Raw genomic sequence first — 27976 nt, forward strand, 5'->3', positions numbered from 1 at the left:
AATGCGTTACATGCAGCCCGATGTTAGAGCAAAGGCATCTTCTAAGGTGACCAGATTTCTGAAATCGAAACCGGAGACATTTTCTAGTTCAGTGGTTAAAATATTGAAATCTCACTTGTTTTTATCTATGAATTAATAAAATAAAAATAAAAAAAGGGACAATTTTTAATTTTTTGTTTTTTGAATTTGTTTTTTTGTTGTTGTTGTTGTTGTTGTTGTTGTTGTTGTTTTTTTATAACAAAACTTTACAAAACCCTTCATCATTAACTACAGAAGGCTGATGCAGTTTGTATCTTGCTCCAAGTGCAAAACTCAGTTCAGTGAAGTGTAGTTTAGCTGACCGAGTGTGTACGTGGGAGTTTTCTGTTTTAATTGGAGAGCCACTCACTAAGCACCTGATCCCTGCACTAAGTTATGCAAACAGCTTTCCACGAATCCATAGTGCTGTCAGTCTTTGGTTTGAAATTTCTCTAAAGCTAAGGCTTGGTATGAATCCAAATAATCTGTTAAATGTTGTCCGGCCTTTTAAAATGAGTTATTTACAAGCAGAAATGAGTTTTGTGATCTTCTTTTTTTTTTTTTTTCTGATCCCACAATGGCTTATTTTGGATATTTGCTGCCCGCTCTGTACCATCAAATCCAGTGTTTACTTAATGGTTGCCCATTCTGCTTTGTCATATCTGCCAGAATGATGAACAGTCCCTCACACATATATGCTATAGGCATTATGTTGAGAAATATCAGTCACCCGCATATAAGTGCAATAGACTATAATGAACAAAGAGATGGCTGCTGAGCCAAATCTTTTTTTTGATAAATATAAAGTGTTTTATTGGACAGTAGAATGAATTCTGCCTTTTATTAGGCACAATTTTCATTTTGGCAAAAACATTTTTTTTTTCCACAGAAATTTATTGGCAATAGGGAAGACATGCAGGGAAGACAAATGGCCTGGACAGTAAAGACAACATGTAATTTATGGGAACATTGCCTGGAACAAAATTATATGTCATGAATATGATGAAATATATTCCCTGAAAAGGAGATTCATATAAGATTGTGAATTTGTAGGCTACTGTGGTTCTTCTTGATAAAAGCTTCCTTTCAGGTCTGCATGACCTTTCTGTTCCATTAGGGGTTCTTGAGCTACAAATTTCTGACCACAAGTCCTTCATTCACAGCATGACAATTGAATGATTGCAGTGAATGATCTCCTTTTGTCATCCACTGGTTAGTTTTCAGAATGTTTCTGTAGACACTTGGCTTTGATTTCCTTTTGAAACCAGGCTGTTATGCACGGGTTATCCTGAATTATGGATCAAATCCATTCTTTTAGAGTATAAAAATAAGCATGTAATGACACAGAATAGATATTTTCTGTGTGCACTGGTGCATTTAAGTGCTTCAGGTCTCTGCTAATCTGTGTCACATAGGTCTCATACTAGATTAATACTCTTACCATGAATTAGTGTGTGTGTGTGTGTGTGTGTGTATGTATGTATGTGTATAGTATGTGTGTGTGTGTTTCTGTACCTACAAGCACTTTTGACTCTCCCAATATTAAAAAAAAATCAACCTCTATGAATTTCAATTTTAACCATCACAGTCTGTAATGCATATAAAAATGTTCACAAAATTGAATGTAGACGTTAAGATTTTAATCTGGAACATGTTTATTTTTTTTATGGTTTTCATCTCTTCTCCTTACAGAATGTCCTTACTGCAACATTACAATTCTTTTTCATTTCTATTAAAATGTAATACATTTACATAGTTACTTTCAAGATTTGTCCATTTTTGTAAATACAGATATTAAAAAATAATTTAAAATTAGGGGATTTTATGAAATTCATTATGCTATGGAAAATTTTGATGCTAACCATAGATATCAATTGTTTTAATACACACCAAAGATACAATATTTCGCTTTTTATGACAAATATTGTCATTTTAATGTGTATATTATCTCTACTGAAGGGTTCAAATAATTTTTGCAAACAAGAGTCTGATTAATAATTAAAATAAATCATTGCTGCGGTAATGACAGTATGACACATGCTAATAATGTAACCTTAACAATAGGTTACTGTAGAGAAAAACAGTAACAGACAAAAACAGAAGGTATTTTGTCAAAGGTATTGCAGGAAAGACTTTTATGAACTGATATTATAACAACAAACTAATTTGAGGCCTTCAGTATTTTGTTTTGTCCTCTGGTTTCTTTTGTTTATCCTCCACTATCTTCTTTTCTGATTTGTCAGTTTATCTGCTCTCTTTTTTTAAATGTTCTTTTTCCTTAACTATTCATATCTGTCAGGGTCTTTTCTCATTAAGTCTCTGCATTTCTGTCATCTTATTAGATGAATTTGGTATCATCAAGGGTTGCAAAAATGGCACGTTTATATTTAGATTACATTATAAAACTTGAATTTGTCTCTAATTTGTTGCTAATATTGCTGATAACTGTCAGCTAGCAAGGTCTGATACATCAGTTTTTACTTGTAGCACCACATATACATATATTCAACAGTAATATAAATTCATTTTTAAAATGTAGTTTAAAATACACAATTACTAAGCTGAATGGTAAGGACATAAATAAATACTTGTGAAGAAAAGATAATCTTTATCTTTGTTTTCTGGATTTTGTGAGTGACCTAATGGGGGTGGCCCAATTTGTAAGCCATGTGCTCACATGCTAATTTCTGTTTCCATTTTGAGAAATGGAAACAGAAACAGGTTTTGAACAAATGTCATATTAAGAGTCTTTTTTCAGTGTTGCGGTAAGGACTCAAAAGTAGACGTGTGCCAATGAAAAATACTTATAAAGCAATTGTTAATGTTAATTTCTTAGTTAAAGTTTAATAACATTACTAACATCAAAAGTTGTTACTATTATTTAATGGACCTGAGCTAAAAATGAACAATGATCAGTTGTATTTTTTTTTTAAACTAACATTAACAAAAATAATACCTTCTGTAACAAATGTAACTATTGTTCATTCTTAGGGTTTGTTCACACTTGTCATGTTTGGTTCGATTAAAACGAACCCTGGTGCGATTGCTCGGTTAGTGCGGTTCATTTGAACATATGTGAACGCTGCCAAGCGGACCGAGACCGCTGAAAAGATGGGTCTCGGTCCGCTTCCAAACGAACTCTGGTGCGGTTCGAATGATATATGAACGCAACACGGACCAAAGACATGTAACTGAACCAAAAACAGGAAGACGAGACCCTAAAAAGGACAGAATCCTCACGCATGTCGGTTTTTCTCGTCAGTCGCGAGTTTGCCCATCACAGGCATCAGACGCGCATCTCCACGCAGCAGATTGTTTGTGTGTGACGGATGGATTCCCGCCGCTGTTTTGACTACTTTGCACATTTTATAAGCTCTTCACGAGTTTCCAGCTGGCCAAAATACCATCACATGCAGGCTATGAACCGCTACACACACACAACGAGCGCATTTACCTCAGCACACAGCATTGTTTTGGATGTTCGGTAAGTTCCCTCTCAAAATAGGCAATTCGTCATAAAATCCGAACAATCACGTTGTGAATGTATCCCTATACCTTAAGGTTCGGTATCTTTTGGTTCGGTGATAAAATTGCCAATCTGAACGCTAATCGGACCAGGACTAAATGGTTTTTTTTTTCTTCTTTGGTCCGGACCAAATGAACCAAACGAACCAAACTACAAGTGTGAACGCACCCTTAATCTTAATGCATTAACTAACGTTAAATAATGCGACCACATCGTAAAGTGTTACCTGTTGTTCTTTATAATTCTTTTGCACATTAATCTCTAAATTTACTTTAGAATTATTTTTTTTGTGTACTGCGTTATTGTATTTAAATGTTTATTTTATTAAATTTAAATGAGTTGTTTTTGTTATAAGAAAAATAAGTCTTAAACCTGTTATAATATGACAACACTTTTCAATATCGTGATAATACCGTATCGTGATAAAAGCTTCAGAATTAGGTAATTTTACGCATCTCGGCATTGAAACCACAGGTGTGGGAAATGAGCAAAAATGGTGTTTGGACCTATAAATGTGTCAATTTTTCATTAAACCATATTATTCATTCATTATTTTTTAAGTCAAGGTGTGTAATGACACTGTTTATGAAGCTTTAGATGACAAATTTTAACATAAACCTTAAATTTCACTACTGGGATTTAAAAATATATAAAAATATATATAATGACATGCACCTGACTTTCTGGAAGGACCTCAGTGATTTCCCGGAACAGTCTTCAAACAATAACCCTGCATTAATCCTGTTTGTTTACCAATGCAGGTGCTTGAGTGCACGTGCTTAGCCTTGTTGATTAGTCCAAAAATAGCAAACCAGCAGTGTCCCCAAACTCCACTTCATTATTCTCCACTGATCGTGTTGTCATGTGGGAGATGGTTGTCACGGTGGCGTGAAGGTAAACAAGTTAAACTGACAGAAAATCAAAGCATCCTTGAGTTTCTCAACCATGTGTCTAAATAAGATAGAGCTTTGCTCATGAATAACTCAGAGAGCCTTTGAAAATGCAATCAGACCCTAAACTAATTCTTTTATTTTGCCGAATTACAAACTCATTCTATTTTAATCACTATTTTATTTCAAAACACTCACTTAAATTACTTGTGTATAGCATTTTCAGTGTAAGAAAATATATGATTAATTAAATATTTTAAATATGTTATTTACAAAAGTGCTCAGTTCAAAATTATATAATTGACTAGTAAGTGCGTTGTCTGAAAGACTAGTGAGTTGAATAAAAGGTCTTAAGCATAGGGTGTCCATGTTCATGGAAGTTTGAATTTGTGATTTTCAAGACCTAGAGAAGTCATAAAATTCGAAAGTTTCAGTAGTCTTCTGGAACAAAGGCACTTACTATAACAACTCTTTCTCTTCTGCATTTTACTTCTGCTTGTTTACTAGTCTATCACTTGAAATTTGAAACCTGACTTTGTGTATGCAAATTGCTGGTGATGTTCCTCATTTGTAAATCACTTTGGATTAAAGTCTCTTCTTAATCAATGAAAGTGTAGTTAACTATATATATATTTTTTTGTCTAATTAAATAATTAATTGGCTACAAATGCTTTTTAGTGTTAATGTTTTCAGTGCCTTTGCATTCTCTTGCAGAACATTTGTGCTTTTGCGTTGCACAGGTCCGGTGCCACGAGAGGGCAAAAGGGGGCATTGCCCCCTCAGACCTGATTTGTGCCCCCTCAGTTTCAATTTGTGGGGACAAATTCCTCAACCACCAAAACGCAATTGATTTTAAGCCTTTGACGGGTACAGTCACACCGGTGTGATTAGAACGTTAAGTACTTCACTGCTAAACGTGCTTTCATGCTGACATTGAGCCAGAGACGAATGCGCTCAGCACTTTTTATGTTTCACAACTATTCAGTGTTTTCAGCCACATAATGTTTCAGACATTTAAATATACACTTAAATGAAGTACTAGGCTAAATATAAAAATATATAAAAAAGACATTTATAGTTTGTTAAATTAAAATATCATACACTGATGTCTATGGAAGCGGCAATAATCCTTTCAATTATAATTTGACAGTGTTTAATTCATATCAGATGTTGTGTATGAAATAATAAAGTTTTGTCTATTCTTCTCCCAGTTCACCGGCCATTTACTTTTATGTATTTCGGGGAAAAATGGATGAATTTACATGATGTAAATCCGATAGAACCTCAGAATTGAGTGCAAATTCAGTGAAATGAGTGCAAACTCAGTGCTCGTTACATGAAAGTGATGTGACATAGCCAAATATGGTAACCCATACTTTAATTTGGTAACCCAAATTAAAGGAACACTTTTTAATCAGAGAATAGCATCAAGTCAGTTAAACTCCTGGGATATTGATCTGGTCAGTTAAGTAGCAGAGGGGGTTGTTAATCAGTTTCAGCTGCTTTGGTGTTAATGAAATTAACAATAGGTGCACTAGAATGAGACGACCCCCAAAACAGGAATGGTTTTAGAGGTGGAGGCCACTGACATTTTTTTCCCTACTCATCTTTTCTGACTGTTTTTCACTGGTTTTGCATTTGACTAGGGTCAGTGTCACTACTGGTAGCATGAGGCGATACCTGGACCCTACAGAGGTTGCACAAGCAATCCAACTCCTCCAGGATGGCACATCAATATGTGCCATTGCCAGAAGGTTTGCTGTGTCTCCCAGCACAGTCTCAAGAGCATGGAGGAGATTCCAGGAGACAGGCAGTTACTCTAGGAGAGCTGGACAGGGCCGTAGAAGGTCCTTAACCCATCAGCAGGACCAGTATCTGCTGCTTTGTGCAAGGAGGAACAGGATGAACACTGCCAGAGCCCTACAAAATGACCTCCAGCAGGCCAGAGGTGTGAATGTCTCTGACCAAACAATCAGAAACAGACTTCATGAGGGTGGCCTGAGGACCCGACATCCTCTAGTGGGCCCTGTGCTCAATGCCCGGCACTGTGGAGCTTGATTGGCATTTGCCATTGGACACCAGAATTGGCAGGTCCACCACTGGCGCCCTGTGCTTTTCACAGATGAGAGCAGGTTCACCCTGAGCACGTGATAGACGTGAAAGGGTCTGGAGGAGTCGTGGAGAATGTTATGCTGCCTGTAACATCGTGCAGCATGACCGGTTTGGTGGTGGGTCAGTGATGGTCTGTGGAGGCATATCCACGGAGGGATGCACAGACCTCTACAGGCTAGACGATGGCACCCTGACTGCCACACTTGCCTGACCTTAATCCAGTAGAACACCTCTGGGACATTATGTTTCGGTCCATCCAATGCCACCAGGTTGCACCTCAGACTGTCCAGGAGCTCAGTGATGCCCTGGTCCAGATCTGGGAGGAAATACCCCAGGACACCATCCGTCGTGTCATTAGGAGCATTCCCCGACATTGTCAGGCATGCATACAAACTACGTGGGGGCCAAACAAACTACTGATTACCATTTTGAGTTACTGCAATGAAATTTCAGCAAAATGGACTTGCCTGCTACATAATTTTTTCACTTTGATTTTCAGGGTGTCTTTGAATTCAGTCCTCTGTAAGTTGCTAAATTTTCATTTCCATCAAACGATATCATTTTGTTCCTAATACATTACCCAGTCCATATCAGTATAACCAGCATGATATTTTTCCCAATTGAGATCTGATGTGCTTTCAGAGTGTTCCTTTAATTTTTTTTAGCAGTGTATATTGTATGATGGAGAAAGCTCTCTCTGATTATGCTATGTTAGCCACTTGACAAAACAGTGTTGTCTCTGAGGCACAAACATTATGGTAAATCAAGAAAATAAGCGATTCAAACAAAAAGACTAACTGTGTTGAGCTACAGTGGGTACGGAAAGTATTCAGACCCCCTTAAATTTTTCACTCTTTGTTATATTGCAGCCATTTGCTAAAATCATTTAAGTTAATTTTTTTCCTCATTAATGTACACACAGCACCCCATATTGACAGAAAAACACAGAATTGTTGACATTTTTGCATATTTATTAAAAAAGAAAAACTAAAATATCACATGGTCCTAAGTATTCAGACCCTTTGCTGTGACACTCATATATTTAACTCAGGTGCTGTCCATTTCTTCTGATCATCCTTGAGATGGTTCTACACCTTCATTTGAGTCCAGCTGTGTTTGATTATACTGATTGGACTTGATTAGGAAAGCCACACACCTGTCTATATAAGACCTTACAGCTCACAGTGCATGTCAGAGCAAATGAGAATCATGAGGTCAAAGGAACTGCCTGAAGAGCTCAGAGACAGAATTGTGGCAAGGCACAGATCTGGCAAAGGTTACAAAAAAAATTTCTGCTGCACTTAAGGTTCCTAAGAGCACAGTGGCCTCCATAATCCTTAAATGGAAGACGTTTGGGATGACCAGAACCCTTCCTAGAGCTGGCCATCCAGCCAAACTGAGCTATCGGGGGAGAAGAGCGTTGGTGAGAGAGGTAAAGAAGAACCCAAAGATCACTGTGGCTGAGCTCCAGAGAAGCAGTTGGGAGATGGGAGAAAGTTGTAGAAAGTCAACCATCACTGCAGCCCTCCACCAGTCGGGGCTTTATGGCAGAGTGGCCCGACGGATGCCTCTCCTCAGTGCAAGACACATGAAAGCCCGCCTGAAGGATGGAAGATAGTGAGAAATGAGATTCTCTGGTCTGATGAGACCAAGATAGAACTTTTTGGCCTTAATTCTAAGCGGTATGTGTGGAGAAAACCAGGCACTGCTCATCACCTGTCCTATACAGTCCCAACAGTGAAGCATGGTGGTGGCAGCATCATGCTGTGGGGGTGTTTTTCAGCTGCAGGGACAGGACGACTGGTTGCAATCGAGGGAAAGATGAATGCGGCCAAGTACAGGGATATCCTGGACGAAAACCTTCTCCAGAGTGCTCAGGACCTCAGACTGGGCTGGAGGTTTACCTTCCAACAATGACCCTAAGCACACAGCTAAAATAACGAAGGAGTGGCTTCACAACAACTCCGAGACTGTTCTTGAATGGCCCAGCCAGAGCCCTGACTTAAACCCAATTGAGCATCTCTGGAGAGACCTAAAAATGGCTGTCCACCAACGTTTACCATCCAACCTGACAGAACTGAGGATCTGCAAGGAGGAATGGCAGAAGATCCCCAAATCTAGGTGTGAAAAACTTGTTGCATCTTTCCCAAAAAGACTCATGGCTGTATTAGATCAAAAGGGTGCTTCTACTAAATACTGAGCAAAGGGTCTGAATACTTAGGACCGTGTGATATTTCAGTTTTTCTTTTTTAATAAATCTGCAAAAATGTCAATAATTCTGTGTTTTTCCGTCAATATGGGGTGCTGTGTGTACATTAATGAGGAAAAAAATGAACTTAAATGATTTTTGCAAATGGCTGCAATATAACAAAGAGTGAAAAATTTAAGGGGGTCTGAATACTTTCCGTACCCACATCAGTTTAACAAGATAACAATAGTTTTCTGTTGATAAATTGTTGCTCCAAACTGTTGCTCACCTGTCCAATAAAACACCTAATATATTAAAGTGTCTTTGGTATTTCCATGGCTATGAAAGTAAAACTGGAAATCGAGGTTAACGCGGATACGACGTCATTCACAGGCGACACAAGGACATGGTCCGTGTCCTGGTTAAAATTGCTGATTTATCTGGATTTAAACATTGTTGGAAATGTTTGGGATAATGTAAGTACACAAGACAACAAAATATTTAACATTGTTCTAGTGGTTTTTGGATATTTTAATCTAAAAATCTTACATATTGTGCCTTTAAACAATGATTTGACCATTATGACCCAACTACAACATTACAATTTTTCTAACAAATTTTTTCAGACATTGAATGCCTGTGGGTCATTATTATACATTCTGTCAAAGTTTAGACATGCTTTCATGCAATTAATTTCTTTTGGAGAAATAGCTTAATTTGTTTCCACCATCCCAGTGCTCTGCAGAGCGCTTGATATGGTTCACGGATACGCCTTCACTTCCTCCTCGGCTACTGAACTCTTTAGCTCCTTCAAAGTGATTGTTGGCCTCTCTGTGGCATCTCTCACAAATCTCCTACTTGTTCAGTTGGAGGGCTTTGACAGATGACCTTTTCTAGACAGTTTCTGGGTGGTTTGCTGCATCTTCCATCTGATAATTGACAATTCAACCAACAGTGTCCACTGAAACTGACGAAATCCTGTATGTCTCCCACCCCCAGGTTATTCATGTGTGGTATATGCATCTCTAAAAAAAAAACCTGAGGTGGCGTGTTTGTTTGTTGGATTATTCTTTTTTTATATTTTATTATGGCATATAGATCATCCAGCTTGACAGTTCTGTGCATAGCGTAGTGTTTCCTGGTCTGTATTTGTCCCTGGGCAGATTTATGGATTGCACAGCTTTTGTATGAGAGCCCCATAATAGAAGCAGTGGATAAAAGAAATGATTCCATAGGCAAGCGACCGTGCATGATTAAAAAAATGAAATCCCCCATTAGAGAAATGGGATGAGAGTATGGTAGTTATCCGGCTTACAGTCTCAGACGGCACACCCACAGACTATTCAGACTGTCTGATGCATCTTGCACTCAAAAATACCTAACTGCCTGGAATAGTCTGATTGGCTGACTTCTATTCAGTTTCAGGGTGCACAAAGGAAATGGAGTGATTTTTACAAGTTCCCAGACTGCTACAGTGAATGCTTCTGAGAAAGAGCTAGTGACTGGAAAGTGTGAGAGGTTTGTGGTATTCAATCTTTGGACTCACAAGCAAAAATGTGCATTTTAGCTGTCCTTGGCGCATTCATTAAGGGAAATAACACTATCCATTTCACGTGCAAATTGTTGAATCGGTTGATTACAGTTCACAACGTGATTCTCTCGGAATAATTCTAGATTTAATAATTCTTTCACAAATCAAGCTGATCTTACGTTCAGCGTACTGACTTTGATCCAGTTTTAATGGTTAACAGCCCACTGGAGTGATAAATTATCAGTGAAATATAATTTAAATTTTGGTCTCCCCATCATTATTTTGCTTTGAGTCATTAGTACTACTTTTATGGTGTTTTTGCATTCTTTTTGAAGCTTGAAAGCTCCAGTGCCCACTGTAATTACATTAAAAACATGTAGTACAATATTCAAAAAATTCTCATTTTGTGATCTTTGCAAGAAAGAATGTCAAAAAAGGTGTGTAAATAATTAGATTTTTTTTTTTTTTTTGGTGAGCTTTACTTTTACCTAAACATTAGGGCTTTTCACACTGCGCTTAACCCCGGGATATCAGTCATATCAAACACCACTTTTATCCCCGGGTAAAGGAGCGTTTCACTCTTGTAATTTAGATGCGGGGTTAGCACTGCTTTTGCGGTGTTAACCCTGCATTGCGGTGCCAAACCTGTGCAGTGTGAAACGATGCGGTGAATGTGACAACTAGATGCTTAGCAACCGACAACCAATCGCATGCCTTATATTCACGTGCTTTGGGCAGACATAATATGTGTAATATGAGGTCGCGCAATGCTAGAGCCTTTATGTAAATAGGTCACATGCTGCTTTGTCAGTAACAGGTTTAGAAATGTGCAATGTGAAACGGCAGCTTATGAAAATACCCAGGATTAACTGTTAACCCCGGGTATATTATGAGCAGTGTGAAACATGAATAAAGATAACTCAGGATTCCGTTTACCCAGGTTTATAATGACCCAGAGTTAACTATTTCAAGTGTGAAAAGCCCTATTGTGGTACGTCTGCTGTTATTAACAAGATGAAAAAAAAAGTATCACAGTTTCCACAAAAATATAAAGCAGCACAACTTTTTCAACATTGATAATAATAATAATTGTTTTTTTGAACATCAAATTAGCATATTAGAATCATTTCTGGAGGATCATGTGACACTGAAGACTAAAGTAGTGGCTGCTGAAAATTCTTTGCCATCACAGACACAATATTACTGTTTTTATTGTATTTTTGATAACAAAAAACAAACGTAGCCCTGGAGCACAAGAGACTTACAGAAGTATTTTAAACCATTACTGATCTTACCAAACCAGAGATTTGGTACCGAAACTTGAAAATGAATTGAAAAGCTTCTAACCTTAATATTTAATAATGGTAGATTTTAATGCTTGCATATGGATGTTTTTAGTATCCGAATAATCCCCGCTGCCGCTGCTTCACTTTAAGATGAGAAAACTTGACCTACATATTGTTTCAACATTATTTTGCAGCTATTTTGGTAATGTACTAGTATATGTGCAGAGCTCAGGCAGGCAGTTAGACCTGCCTCAAACCTGACATTTTAACTAATGTTCTTCACAAAAGGTTAGAGTGACCTACATGCTCCATGTGGAGTTTTCTCTCTCCCCTCCTCTTTCTCCTTGCACCTGAATGAAATGATGCCTTAAGTGTTAGAACGCACAAAAAAAGAAGTGTTAATTATTCAGAATTTAAATTAAGCGACTGACTTTAAAGAAGATAGTAACTTGATGCTGATAGCAACAGCGTCATTCAACAGTTTAATTAGGCCTATAGAGGGAACATATGAAGTGTGTTACAGAACTTTCTGTTCCTGATACGAAACGGGGATGTGGCGGCTCTGATAACCCAAATGTTTGTGAGTCATCAGCACCTGCTGAATGTCACCTGAATTCTATTTCCTCCTGCAGCTCTCAGATCTGTTGGCCGCAGTAACAGGGAAAGCGGCATGGGTGCTCTGCTGGACCGAATGTGTGCAAGAGAAATAAGTAAATAGAGTGTTATGCTAATGCTGTAAGCCAAGAATGTCTCTCTCTGCCCCTCCTGCACTATGCTGGACACTGGTTCTTGCTGGCAGTGTTATCATCCATGCAGATCTTTGAAAGGCTAGGCTTTGGATTAGCCCTATGCTGACACAGCTTGACCTTGTTGGGTTGTGTGTGTGCATCTCTTTGATATGTGAAAGTGTGCGGCTCTGTGTGTGTGTGTGTGCCAGCGGTGCTTTCATCTAGGAAGTAATGAAGGCAGTGCCTGCTCAAAAAATAAATAAATAAATAAATAAAAATCAGTATAATACATATTAATAATGCCCAAAAAATGGATAAATTCATAAATTATTATTAGCTGAACAACAGTTATGTAGTAGTAACAAATAAAGGTTAAAAGAAATGGCACAACAAATATGTTTAAAAAGTTTGGTTGGTTGGACATTTACTATTATGTTTGCTTATTAATACTGTAAAGTAAACAGTTTTCCAAGCCTTTAACCTGGAATTTACATTAGACTAAAGCCCAGAGAGGAGACCTTGCCTCCTCATTTCACAAGTCGACCACACGCCACTGGTTTGTGTGTCACTTTGCCGTATGTCATTAACTCCATATTACATTTCTGGACTTGGGTGGAAGCCCATGGATATTTTATTAAAGAGCGTCCGTGCATGGGAAATGAGCCGCCGCTATACTGTGATTACTTGCTACTGGGGCAGCGATGTGTTTCACTTTCGGAATGCCCCAGATAGTGTAATCTATGATTAACCAGGGAAGAAGTTTCACTTTCCTATGAGCAATTGTTGTCACTGAGCAAATGAATAAATTAAATGATGTTCTACACCCAAGACGCATCAACCTAAAGTGGGATTGCAGACAGTGGGAGTGGAATCTAACCCAAGGCACAACATTAAACTTTTACACATACTTGTTTTACTGGCAAAGTAAAACTGATGGTTTACCTGCCTAACAGCTATAAAGGGCTAGTTCACCCAAGAATGAAAATTCTGTGTAGTTTAAAGCTATGAGCAATGATTCGGCCGTACGTAATCAAAGCGTACTGATATACAGCCATATCGCATGGCTACAAGTGTGATATTGCATTTATTCAGTTATATTAAAAGTTTGACAGCACAAGTGCGTAAATAAATAAGAAATAACAACAGAGTGTCTTTAAAACCCTCTTTCATGCAGAACTACTTCCTTCCGCCATGGATTTAAATCTCAAATTGACAGTTTGACCCAGCCTCTGTTACTAATTCTAAAACATCACTTTAGAACTAGTAATGAAGGAATGTTGAGTCCCTTCATTGAAACTCATTGTATGTTGTACAGTATAATTGAGATTGAGAGAGAGAGAGAGAGAGAGAGAGATCGCCTGAGCGAGCATTACCTGTGTCTGATATAACATTCATTCTTCAGGTCAATGTCCATAATATTATGTCCATTATAAAAATCTGTTTGAATGTCCGCTGAGGAAAGCAATCTTTGTATTTGTCCTTTTTTACAGTTAAGGGAATTTTCACAGCGCTAAAACAACGTCCTTTATTTACGAAAATTCCTTTCAATTCCCATTTACTCGTAGAGTTTGCTGTTATCTAATGCCGTATTAATGTAACTTTCACTCAATCCATATTATACACTAATGGACCCTTTCTCAATATCAAATACAGCATATTATTTATATAAAATAATATTTATTGAACAACATTTAAATTACCAACAATAGCCATTATAAATGACAATAGGAAATAAACAATTGTACAATTCAATCAAAAGTACAAAAGCAGTGCTCTACAGGATGAATGTTAAATAGCCTTAATATTAACCCTTAAATGCAAACCTCGGGTCTTTAGTGACCCGGGACATCATTCACTACCCTCCTCCTCGTTCATTTTTTAAAGTTAGACATCAGCCTTCTTGGTATTTCTCAATCAATTCATTATATTATATTCATTATATAATATAACAAGAAAAAAATCATAAAATTATAAAAGAATGCCTATTTTTGTATTCATTTTTTGTAAAAAATATATAGGATCGCAAACGACCCCGAGGTGTGTATGAGTGTACATATATTTTTTCTGCACAACAATAATTTAATCTTAGATGACAGAATAAGTGCAACCTTTATTCCACAAGGTGGCAATGTCTGATACACAATGCTGAAGTGATGACTCATTTAGACAGAAAATGAAATAATAAGAGAAACATGAAATGGCTCAGCGATTTACTGCAGAGCGAGTACTGAACGCAAACAAATATGACTCTAACTGTTACTGGATGGATCTGGTGAAGCTGTTAGCAATCGAAATATTGATTTTGAAGATTCTGAGAAAATGTTTGAGATCACGAATGGGCTCATATTCGTGACCTCAAACATAAAACTAGCCTATTATTTGCTGAATTTACTGGGAAATGAGCTCTGACGAGGACAGTGATGATGGCATAAAACATCTGCTCAAACTGAGCCTTTTCAAGCTCCAAAAGGTAACAAAATACGATTTATTTTATTCTTCTGTAATTGTTCATCTAATATCAGAGGAGTTTTATATTATCACGACAGGTAGAGATCCTTCCGTGTTAGATATAGATCCGGGTCGATAAAGACCCGAATATGTAAGAATGATTGGCGAAAGAGTCATGCATTTAAGGGTTAAATTATTAAATTTAATATAGACCAATTCGATTTGCTCAGGAACAAGTAATAGATTAATAAGACCAAAGATTGCCTGTTTTATGTACCCAAAATTAATTATATCTCATGTTTAGCTACTATAAGAGACAGCGGCAAATCCCAGAAGCACTGGACGAGATCAAGCTGTTCTTAGCGGGTACACGAGCACTGAATGGCCGCTGACAGCCTGCATCTCTGAAAATGTCTAAATAAATTGTAAAATAGGCGCTATGATTAAATATGAGTCACATATTTCAGGTCTAAACAACTACATTCTCCTCTAAAAAAAACTCTTAAAACTACAGTTTGTGGTACAACAAGTGTAGTATTTGTAAAAAATAAAGTGGATTTGCTCAGCCGCCATAACTAAAACAACCTAAAATTAAAATGGACACTCAAAATATACAAATGAAAGCTAATTCAAAAATGTATAAATACTATATAGTATATAAGCAATATTGGGCTTATCCCATACAAGTATTAATGTAAAGCCCTGATATCTCAGATGTTGCCAATGTTGAGTGTAAAAGTCAAATAAAAGCTTTATCAGAATGCAAACTGAAGTCTGGATGTGATTGCAATAACGACGGCCTTAGCAACCGCTCGTCCAGATAACAAATCAAATCATAGCATCCTCTACAGCTCTGTCCCAAAACAGCTTGGCAATCATGTCAAAAGGAGCTCTTTTTTGTTTGGAAAATGTTACTCGCAGTGTCAGGATATTCCCAAACAACATCAGTACTCATCAGTCTTGCAGCTTCATTCTTCACGTTTTCTCTAAATCAGCAGAAATTGCTTTGTGTGTGTGCGTGTGTGTGTTTAGCAATTCTCTTGTAACTTTAATGTGTATTAATGGGCCTCTGCAGATGACCTGTATTTACACAGGATTCATTTACAGTTTACATTTACGGTTATTAACATAATGTCTGCGGTTTATGTACTTATGCTGATGGGATTAAGATCTTTGTAGTAATTAATAAAATGGGAGTTTCTATTGTCTGTATGTGGACGTTACAGAAAGTCATTTGTGCAGCGTGAAACCCATTGAAATGAACAAAACATATACAGTATATACACTACTGTTCAAAAGTTTTGTATTTTTTTTTTAAAGAAAGTAATATATTTATTCAGCAAGGACACATTGAATTGATCAAAAGTGACAGTAAAGACATTTATAATGTTACCAAAAATTTATATTTCAAATAAAGGCTGTTTTTTTTTTTTTACTTTCAATTAATCACGGTTTCCATAAAATATTAAGCAGCTATTTTCAACACCGATAATAATGATTAAAAATGTTTCTTCTGCACCAAATACGCATATCAGAATTTCTGAAGGATCATGTGACTGGAGTAATTTTTATCAAATAAATACAGCCTTGGTGGTCATAGGAAGACTTCTTTCAAAAACATGTAAAATATTTTGCAGATCCCAAACTTTTAACTGGTAGTGTAGAATAATCAAAAAGCCCTCAAAAGTAGTGTAAACTGATTATTATACTTTGTTTTTAAGTCACACGGTAGTGTACTGTGTATTTAATCTGTGTATTCAGTCTGTTCAGATCAGTCTGGGCTTACAGTTGAGAAATATCTGAGAAAGCAAGTTATGGTGGTGTTGATTCTCTCTGCCTCTTGCCCTCACTGGGTGTAAAGTGAGTATGATAGCAGTGTCTTATAAGTAATCAGATAACTTTCTCCACTAGCAGCTGGTGGTTTGTGGATCACAGCAGACACTGATTTTATTAGAGGTGAAACGTCAGACAGTGGAGCCTCCAAGGTGGCTCACATCATCTTGCTGGCACATGAAAAGGTCAGCCGTCTCTCTGACTGAGCTGCATTGTCTTTTGATCAGCCAATGTCATAAATGCAAACATTCCTGCGTGCTTACAGGGTTATGGTAGCATTGATTTGCTTTGGGGCTCATATCTGAATTCTCTGCCTTTTAGGTGAACTCTTGATTCAGATTCAGTCACTTGTTTTGTTTCTGATTGAATCTATGGTTTTGACTGATTCAGTTGAATGAATGATTAAATTATTCACCCATTAAAGGGTTAGTTCACCCAAAAATTATGTCATTTATTACTCACCCTCATGTCGTTCTACAACCGTAACACCTTCATTCATCTTCAGAACACAAATTAAGATATTGTTGATGAAATCTGATCGCTCAGTGAGGCCTCTATTGAGAGCAATGCCATTGAAACTCTCAAGATCCATACAGGTACTAAAAACATATTTGAAACAGTTCATGTGAGTTCAGTGGTTCTATCTTAAAGGTGCCATCGAACGTTTTTTTACAAGATGTAATATAAGTCTAAGGTGTCCCCTGAATGTGTCTGTGAAGTTGCAGCTCAAAATATCCCATAGATTTTTTTTAATTAATTTTTTTAACTGCCTATTTTGAGGCATAATTAGAAATGCGCCAATTCAGGCTGCAGCCCCTTTAATTGCTCGCGCTCTCCGCCCCCTCCCGAGCTCTCGACTCTATCATTGCATAAACAAAGTTCACACAGCTAATATAACCCTCAGAATGGATCTAATCGTGTAAGTATGGTATGTATTTGGATGTTTATATTTGATTCTGATTGAGTTTGAGGCTGTGCTTCATGGCTAAAGCTAACATTACACACTGTTGAAGAGATTTATAAAGAATGAAGTTGTGTTTATGAATTATACAGACTGCAAGTGTTTAAAAATGAAAATAGCGGCGACTCTTGTCTCCGTGAATACAGTAAGAAACGATGGTAACTTTAACCACATTTACCACAGTACATTAGCAACATGCTAACGAAACATTTAGAAAGACAATTTACAAATATCAGTAAAAATATCATGTTATCATTGATCATGTCAGTTATTATTGCTCCATCTGCCATTTTTCGCTATTGTTCTTGCTTGCTTACCTAGTCTGATGATTCAGCTGTGCACAGATCCAGACGTTAATACTGGCTGCCCTTGTGTAATGCCTCGATCATGGGCTGGCGTATGCAAATATTGGGGGCGTACATATTAATGATCCCAACTGTTACGTAACAGTCGGTGTTACGTTGAGATTCGCCTGTTCTTCGGAGGTCTTTTAAACAAATGAGATTTATATAAGAAGGAGGAAACAATGGAGTTTGAGACTCACTGTATGTCATTTACATGTACTGAACTCTTGTTATTCAACTATGCCGAGGTAAATTCAATTTTCAATTCGATGGCACCTTTAATATTAGAAAGCGACAAGAATACTTGTGTGCCAAAAAACAAAATAATAATGACTTTTCAACAATAAATAGTGATGGGCCGGTTTCAGAGCTTTACGAATCGAATCAGTGGATCGGAGCACCAAAGTCACGTGATTTCAGCAGTTTAGCCGTAGGAAACACGATGCATTAAGAGTTGGGGGGTGAAAACTTTTGAACAGGATGAAGAGGTCCAAATTTTTCTTATTTTATTGAAATATCATTGCTTTTCATTCAGTACTGCCCCCTGGAAGCAACAGAAGATACTTGCATGTTTCCCGGAAGAAAAAATAAGTACAGTTTACCTTGATATTCAAATTCAAAAGTTTTCACCCCCCAACTCTTAATGCATCGTGTTTCCTTCTGGAGCATCAGTGAATGTTTGAACCTTTTTTAATAGTTGTGTTTGAGTCCCTCAGTTGTCCTTGGTGTGATAAAATGGATCTGAAAATCATTCAGTCACTGCTGGAAAGGGTTCAAATATGCAAAAAATGCTTAAAAACTGAAGAATCTGCAGGAGCTGGAGGATTTTTCTGAAGAACAGAGCTCAGTTTAACTGTTCAGAACAAACAAGGGACTCATGAACAACCAACACAAAACAAAAAACAATCATTGATCATCCAGGTAACCACACAGTATTAAGAATCAATGGTTCACATACTTTTGAATAAATTCAGCTTTTTTTTCTTGTGGACTATATGTAAACATCTTTTATGTAAAATATCTCAGGACAGTGCTAAACAAAAAAATAACATGCATTTTGTATGATCTCTCTTATTTTGTTAAAATTGTTCACATTTTCACAGATTCTGCAAGTGGTTCACATACTTTTTCTTACAGCTGTATCATATGAAAATGCATATTTTGTTAATTTTAAAGTTTTGGGGATAAACACTGCCCTGTTGCAAGAATTAAGCCGCTTGTTTCTACCTACTAGTAATTTAAGTGGTGGTTTTCCTTGGAGAATCCTGTACAAAAATCTACAGGGAATTAAGTGCTCTATTGAACATTACAGTGCATGCATCAATTCTTATCAAACTCTGCATAATTTTTTATATACACTGTTTACGGTTGGTTCTTAATGAAGTGGCTAAATTTACCTGGCTTTGTTTTCACTGAAGAGTCCTTGTGTGCGTGTACATATAATTTTGACAGTTTGGAGAGTACACAGTGTTCTGATTCATAATTAAACAATCCAATCCAGAGACGGAAGGTTTCTTCATTAATCAGCTTTTGAAATTTCAGTATGCAATCAGAGAGCTCTGCGAGATACTGTCCACCCGCAACTCCTGCCGTCGATTGAGCCGCACTAAGTGATGGAGAGGGAGGCTGATTGCAAATTCATTTATGTCAGTCATAGTTAGGCTTGATGACTTTGGCCATGGTTGCAGTAAAGTGAAAATTGGCCAAGAGTAGTGTGTTTATTTGGGGATAATACAGTGAAAAGAACTAAATGCCATGGTCAGAATTAGCATTTATATAAAGCTATTACACACTCAAGTTGCATTTACTTACCCATGTCAACCTTTTAAAAAAAATCAGTGGGCGCCTATTTAGATTGTAGCAGAAAATCAGCAGCTTTTTAGGAAAAGAATGTCAGTCAGTTCTACTGAATGCTGTTTGGATGAAGAATCGGTACCAGTCTTACTTGCAGCCTTAACTACTTGTAATTTGAGAAAACAAAGTATCTACAACTGATTTTTTTGATCTCAAATGACTTTGAAAATGAGAGAACAAAATCTAGGACTAGTTCAAGTCTGGGCAACACAAGAAACACTGGCTCTGTTCAGACTTTGTGAGCCAAGCATGAGAAACCTTCAGTTCATTGCTTTTAGAAGTTCCTGTTCTGAGTAGTTTGTTTGACTTTTCATATTGTTGTGAAACTAGAAGAAAGGGAAGTACACGATAAAATGTATTAGCTTTAGTTACATGGTTTAACTCTTGATACAGATCAACCCAGAGGAAAGATTACTCAGGAGACATGAAGTTGAGCCTTTGTCCTCAAGGTTTTCCTAAAATTCCATGTAAATATAGATAGAAGCAAAAAACACTACAAAAACACCTTTTTACCATCTATTTGCTAATTATACTACAACTATTTACTTATATAATAAATGAAGGCCGTAAATGGCCCGCGGGCCGGCAATTTGAGACCACTGCTGTACTTCCAAGTGAAGTTCTTTTTCGTTCTGCGTTTAGGAGTAAAACTATAAAGCAGCTCTCCAGTGTTCATGTTTTCTCTCACGGACATCTGACTTCTACCGACTTGAGAGGAAAAATTAACTTAAAAATATTTTCAGAGTGAAAGAAGGTGGAGTCTCAGCGCACGTATCTTACGTAATGACCACGGACCAATGGTAGTATGAAGGTGTTCACCAGCCGAAGCAAACCTTTCCAGAAAGTTCGCTTTGGCAAGCTGTTTTAGTCTTGCAAAACTAACTCGGGCTTTGTTTCGGCCTGATTTTGTTCCAAATGATGTCACATGTAGTCTGGACCTGACTACAACGTAGCCCAGGAGACAATGGGCCTACAGATCCAGTTCTGGCTGCATCTATAATTCAGATTTTTAATCTCCGTATCCGCTTACATATATTTATAATTAATCTATTTCTAATCTCTATAATAAAAATGTATAATTCAGATTTTGATCTCCATATCCATTTACATATATTATATATATCTTCCAAGGGGTTTTTTCCCTCCTAGGACTTTTTTCCCAGTGTTAGCACGCTGGGTTTTTCTCCTAGGGGGTTTTTTCCACCCCTGGGAGTCAGCCGACATTGGCTTAATGTAGCACCATCTTGTATATGTTACATATTACCACGCTTGCTTGTACAGCTTATTTATAACCACTTCTCTTTTTTTCTGTGCTTCTAACATGTAAAGCTGCTTTGAAACAATTACCAATTGTAAAAAGCGCTATATAAATAAATTTGACTTGACTTGACTTGACATCAGTTCGTTCTTCGATTTCATTTGAAGTATATCGGGACCTTAAAACAACACTGTAACAATGGACAAGACATGATAAAAACTTGCAGCTCTGCAATTGGTCTTCCAATTGGTTCTTCTGTGGACTTAGAGCAGTGTTGCCAAGTCCGCGGTTTTCTACTTTTACATTGTTGCCGTGGGTTGTTTTTCATGTCCGTGGGTTGAAGCGACCCCAAATAACATGACATTTAGCCCCTGAAATATGACTCTTACTTGGGGAGCCCCGGCAAAAACACGGATTTTACGCCTTGAAACACGATTGGGTTAGTTTTGAAAAGCAATTGGGCGGGTTTTATTGTGAAAACCTGGCAACCCTGATTTAGAGGCTTTTGCTGACAAAGGGAAGTGACATTTGGCATTTTTTGTCAACAAACCAGTATTTCTGAACAGGCTGGAGCTGGGATTTAGCGGATTTGAAGCGAAAGTATTTGATGAACATGTGCGGAGAGCACTCAATATCATCTCATTTTTGATGGCTTTTGCGTCTGAACTCTTCAAATAGTTTGATTATATATTTACTTATATAACATAACTATTTATTTATATAACATTTCAAGCAATATATTAAAGTAAATTTGCTCATTATCCTTACAGCCATGTAAGAGGCTGTTTTTACCAACAATGATTATTTTAATTATTTATTTATAGTTTTTGGAAGTTCAAAAAAGTAATTCAGTTTTGAAGGGGCATGGCGTATCTACTTGGCTGCTTTCTAGGACTCAGCTGAAAGCCTTTCATAAAAACAAAGTGTTGATGATGTGAGACGACTCTGAAAGTTTGCTTCTCTAGTAGAAGGTCAAGAGGCAGCGGTATGTCATGTTGAAACGATTCATTTGGAAAGAATGATTGATGGTTTCTTCTTGCTGGCTCTGCTTGACCTAAATATTATTGACTTCCTAGACCAAAATCAATAAAAAAAAAGAAATTATAGATAGCTTATGCTGTAGCAAAACATAAATAAAAAAAAAATGAATAGGATTGAATTGCCTTATCCATCTCAGAGGGTGCATGTTAATATGAAAGAACATGAATAAGCAGCCTTGTCCACCACATCAGTCGGCATCCCAAAAGTCCAGCAAATGGAAAGAAAGAACTGGTCTTGCAAATCTCAAATCCCCATAACCACATTTGATAACAGATGGCATGCGTGCATAGTGTTTCATTATTTCTGATTTTCCCATTTGCAACAATGTGGATGAAATTGAGCCATTTTGCGTCTAACCTTTTGGCTCGACACACATAGCAGGTATCAGGAGCACCAGGCGTCATACAGGAATGCACCCAGATCAATTATTTTGAGTGCCAAATTAAGCATTGTTCTTTTTCCATGCACTACATCATTGGAGTAAACAAATTAATCTCGCCCATGGATATGAATCCCGACAGGAATACACATCAACAAATGAATATTGGCTGTCTGAAGCAGAATATTGAGTTATCCCTTCTGTATAATAATCCTCCTAACCTCAAAAGCATGCTTGGTCATATGTTTTTAAGTGTACTCAGGTGGCACTTGTCTGTTCTGCCCGAAACAGAATATACACTCTAAAATAGTTTTTCTTTTGCCCCTGTCACTTCTAAATGTTTTATGTTGTTAATGAACTTGCCATCCAATAAAATTATTTGATTTAGACTGTTTAATGTCCTTTCATTTCTTAAAAAAACAACATCCCAACTTGCTGGGTTACTTTAACCTAGCTTGTGTTCTGTCCAGTTTTATCCAGTTTCCATTTGGGTTGTTTTTAACCCAGCCATTTTTAGAGTGTAGGTGAGCAGAATTTCTTAGTATTATATTAAGAAAATAAACCTTGGCGCAGATCCAGGTGGACTCTTAAGCCTCAGTAAATATCCATTGTAAAATGTTCAACGGCATTAGAAGAGTCATCTGCCATTTTTAAACACGATGTTTTATTGTGTGAATAAATCAGAGATATTAAACAGATGTGGACTGTCCCGCTGAGAAAAGGCCATTCAAACCTCATTTGTTAATTATAGAACTGCTGGGTTATTGATTGGGTAAAGCTATGATTTTCCCCATGCCTTTTGGGGAGAGAACTGTGTCTGTTTTTTAGGCAGTATAAGATAATAAACACAGGTGTCAGGGGAAATGGATTGAAATAAGTATGTGTGTGTGTTTGTGAATTCTTTTTTTTAATAGAGATGTGCACATTCTCTCGCACTCTCTCTTTTCTGTTGACCTTGAAACGCTGTCAGGGGAATGTGAGTGTTTAATCTGTGAAAGTCTCAGACGTTGCTTGGAGGAATGTTTCGGAAAGAATTTTAGGCCTTTATTTCTTTAAATAGTATTCAGGGGGCAAACTCAGACAAATGGACACTGAAACGAGAGTGCCACTGAGATCCAGAGGCTCTTTCATGGTTTTATGGCTCAGCGGTACATTGTGTAACATCAGAAAGCATGGCTAGGGTGTTTTATTTGTCTGAAAAATTCCTTTTACAGAAATGTTTTCTATATTGAATGCATTGCAAGGCATTTTTTGTAGAATTTTCAGTTACACTTTACTTAAAGGTGTTTTTGTTACAGTGTAATTATACATTTAAGTTCTGAGTAATTATAATTAACAACATGTTAGATGTATGTATTATGTATAATTTCCTGTTATTACTATAGTAAGTACATGTAAATTGTAACAAGGACACTGTAAAGCAAAGTGTTACCAAATGTTCTTATGTACTTATTTTAAGATAATTTTAAGATAATTTTATATATATATATATATATATATATATATATATATATATATATATATATATATATATATATATATATATATATATATATATATATATATATATATATATATATATATATATCATTTCATTCAGTATATTCAGACTTTCATTCCATATACTTAGACTTTCATTCAATATATACAACCTATCATATTATAAATACTATGATTTCCTGAATGGCATGCCATAAGCACATACAGTGGGTACTGAAAGTATTCAGACCCCCTTAAATTTTTCACTTTGTTATATAGCAGCCATTTGCTAAAATCATTTAAGTTCATTTTTTTCCCTCATTAATGTACACACAGCACCCCATATTGACAGAAAAACACAGAATTGTTGACATTTTTGCAGATTTATTAAAAAAGAAAAACTGAAATATCACATGGTCCTAAGTATTCAGACCCTTTGCTCAGTATTTAGTAGAAGCACCCTTTTGATCTAATACAGCCATGAGTCTTTTTGGGAAAGATGCAACAAGTTTTTCACACCTGGATTTGGGGATCCTCTGCCATTCCTCCTTGCAGATCCTCTCCAGTTCTGTCAGGTTGGATGGTAAACGTTGGTGGACAGCCATTTTTAGGTCTCTCCAGAGATGCTCAATTGAGTTTAAGTCAGGGCTCTGGCTGAGCCATTCAAGAACAGTCACGGAGTTGTTGTGAAGCCACTCCTTAGCTGTAGCCACATTATTTTAGCTGTGTGCTTAGGGTCATTGTCTTGTTGGAAGGTAAACCTTCAGCCCAGTCTGAGGTCCTGAGCACTCTGGAGAAGGTTTTCGTCCAGGATATCCCTGTACTTGGCCGCATTCATCTTTCCCTGGATTGCAACCAGTCGTCCTGTCCCTGCAGCTGAAAAACACCCCCACAGCATGATGCTGCCACCACCATGCTTCACTGTGGGGACTGTATTGGACAGGTGATGAGCAGTGCCTGGTTTTCTCCACACATACCGCTTAGAATTAAGGCCAAAAAGTTCTATCTTGGTCTCATCAGACCAGAGAATCTTATTTCTCACCATCTTGGAGTCCTTCAGGTGTTTTTTTAGCAAACTCCATGCGGGCTTTCATGTGTCTTGCACTGAGGAGAAGCTTCCATCGGGACACTCTGCCATAAAGCCCCGACTGGTGGAGGGCTGCAGTCATGGTTGACTTTCTACAACTTTCTCCCATCTCCCGACTGCATCTCTGGAGCTCAGCCACAGTGATCTTTGGGTTCTTCTTTACCTCTCTCACCAACGCTCTTCTCCCCCGATAGCTCAGTTTGGCCGGACGGCCAGCGCTAGGAAGGGTTCTGGTCATCCCAAACGTCTTCCATTTAAGGATTATGGAGGCCACTGTGCTCTTAGGAACCTTAAGTGCAGCAGAAATTTTTTTGTAACCTTGGACAGATCTGTGCCTTGCCACAATTCTGTCTCTGAGCTCTTCAGGCAGTTCCTTTGACCTCATGATTCTCATTTGCTCTGACATGCACTGTGAGCTGTAAGGTCTTATATAGACAGGTGTGTGGCTTTCCTAATCAAGTCCAATCAGTATAATCAAACACAGCTGGACTCAAACGAAGGTGTAGAACCATCTCAAGGATGATCAGAAGAAATGGACAGCACCTGAGTTAAATATATGAGTGTCACAGCAAAGGGTCTGAATACTTAGGACCATGTGATATTTCAGTTTTTCTTTTTTAATAAATCTGCAAAAATGTCAACAATTCTGTGTTTTTCTGTCAATATGGGGTGCTGTGTGTACATTAATGAGGAAAAAAAATGAACTTAAATGATTTTAGCAAATGGCTGCAATATAATAAAGAGTGAAAAATTTAAGAGGGTCTGAATACTTTCCGTACCAACTGTATACTGTATACCATATATACAAGGAGAGGGTGACTTATGAGGACATTACCCCATGTCCCCATTTTTCAAAAGGCTTATAAATCATACAGAATGAGTTTTTTTGAGAAGGTAAAAATGTGCACCATTTCCTGTGATGGGTAGGTTTAGGGGTGGGGTAGGCGATAGAAAATACAGTTTGTACAGTATAAAAACCATTACGCCTATGGAATGTCCCCACAATTCACAAAAACAAACCTGTGTGTGTGTGTGTATCTGCTATATATATAATCTCAAAATAGAGAATGGTTATTTTAATTATTTTAATTGTAATTTTATTTGCTTTGATTAAGCAGTGTGTCACATAGTAATTCAGAATTGTTATTTTGTGTCCTAAATGCTAAACATTGCAGTAAATACATATGTATCTTTCTGTATTAGATCTTCAGAAGATGCTGGCTTGTATTCAAGAAGGCGTCCAGTAAAGGACCACGGCGATTAGAGAAATATCCAGATGAAAAAGCTGCTTACTTCAGAAGCTTTCACAAGGTAATTGTGACTTCCATGTTTTATTTTTAAAAAATATATACATATTTTGATTGAAAATTTCATTTTGATCACGTTTACAAATCACTAAATTAAGAGACACATTGGGTCCATTCTGTTTATCATGCACCCTCAGTTCATTTCAGGCTCAAGGATAGCTCTATTCATTACCTGCGTAATTTATTTTCACAGCGCCCCTCTTGAGAAGTTCCTCTGACAGTGAGAGCTCTGGCTCAAGGGTTCACGCTGGGAAAGCATCTCTGAGTCTAATTATTTAGTTAGCAGGGGTCATAGGCATTCCGGTGTGATCGCTGTGTGATACTTTTGGAGCTGACAGTAGCTCAGGTTAAAGGTGTAAACGTGAGCACATGTCTGTTTATTTGTGTTGTGTCAGATGATAATATGATGTGCTCTCTGTGGAGTGTTGGTCAGAGACTATCTGACATTGGCATCGCTCCAATAACTTTGAAAGTCACTGCGATAAAGGAGTTGATCAGATGGTCTTATCAGCATAGAGTACCTCCTCCCCACCCGCTCTAAAAATGGCTCACAAGAGTTTGGGATTTCCTCCGGTGGTTGACGCATGGAGCACAAAAATTATCGATTTTATTAATTATTTAAAAAAATTGTATTCTCCTTTTTTCAAAATCTGTCCCACTATACCTACCTACCTACCTATCTGTCTACCTTACATAAATACATACCTACCTGCCTTAGATAAATACCTTACATACCTACCTACCTTACATGGCTACCTTATACCTAACCTACCTAACAACCTTACATGCCTACCTACCTACCTTACACATGTACCGACTTGGTGTGTAATGGTACGCGTATTCGACAACGCAGCACCGGCATAAATAAATATACAATTGATATTTTTAAAAGTTTTATATATATTAGTTTTTTTATATATTATATAGCATATTTTAAAAACTTTTTAAAATATAAAATGTATGTTGAAAAGAAAAGAATTATGCCGTTAAAACGGCGACGTCTGCTGATGGACACTGTGCTGCGTTGTCACGGGAACATCCCAGCTGAAGATAATGAGGAAATTACGCCGCTCCCTTTGCCAAGTGCATTCCAAACGGCTACATATGGCACGCGCATGCCCTGCTCACTTCAGAGTCACCACTTTAACCCTCTGGAGTCTGAGGCTGATTTGGGGCTTGGAGAAGTTTTGACATGCCCTGACATTTGTGCTTTTTTCAGTTGTTCATAAACATATAAATGACAAAAGTGTCATTACACTGTATTCAGCACAAACTAGGCTACAATAATATGTGAGGAACATGTATGTACATGTTTGTATTTTTGAAGGAATAATGTTTATGCGTGGTTATTGAAAAAACAAAAACTTAAGTCACTGAAATAAGGCCAAAAAAAGTATATTAAATCTATGTTCACAAGACTTTTGGGTATTGGAGGTTGTAGACTAGAGTTTTTGCTTCAGAATTATGTAAAAATTATGCTGCCTACTCCTTCATATAAAACAATATATTGATTTAGTTTTTGTAAGACACTTTTTGTCAAGAAACATAGTATGCGTGGGGGCGTGAATCTGCATGAATAATGGGCCATTTACACCTGAGAAGACAAAGGAATCACATAGTAATGATCTGAAATGACTTGCATATTAATGAGGCCTATCAGTCAGGTAGGCTGTGAAAAAAACCCTCTGTAATAATGTCTCAGCTCA

The 27976-nt window shown here is 37.2% G+C and overlaps 1 protein-coding gene across 2 annotated transcripts in view; it reads left to right on the forward strand.

The window, feature by feature from the left end:
- dok6 (docking protein 6) overlaps positions 1–27976 on the forward strand; it is a 101942-nt gene that overhangs the window by 16333 nt on the left and 57633 nt on the right. For both annotated transcript variants that reach the window (XM_048174784.1, XM_048174783.1), the window contains exon 2: positions 26167–26274. In XM_048174784.1, coding sequence (XP_048030741.1) covers positions 26167–26274 — 108 coding nt within the window. The remainder of the gene's footprint in view (positions 1–26166; positions 26275–27976) is intronic.

This window comes from Megalobrama amblycephala, linkage group LG22, assembly GCF_018812025.1.
Source record: "Megalobrama amblycephala isolate DHTTF-2021 linkage group LG22, ASM1881202v1, whole genome shotgun sequence".
In the NCBI taxonomy this organism is placed as follows: domain Eukaryota; kingdom Metazoa; phylum Chordata; class Actinopteri; order Cypriniformes; family Xenocyprididae; genus Megalobrama; species Megalobrama amblycephala.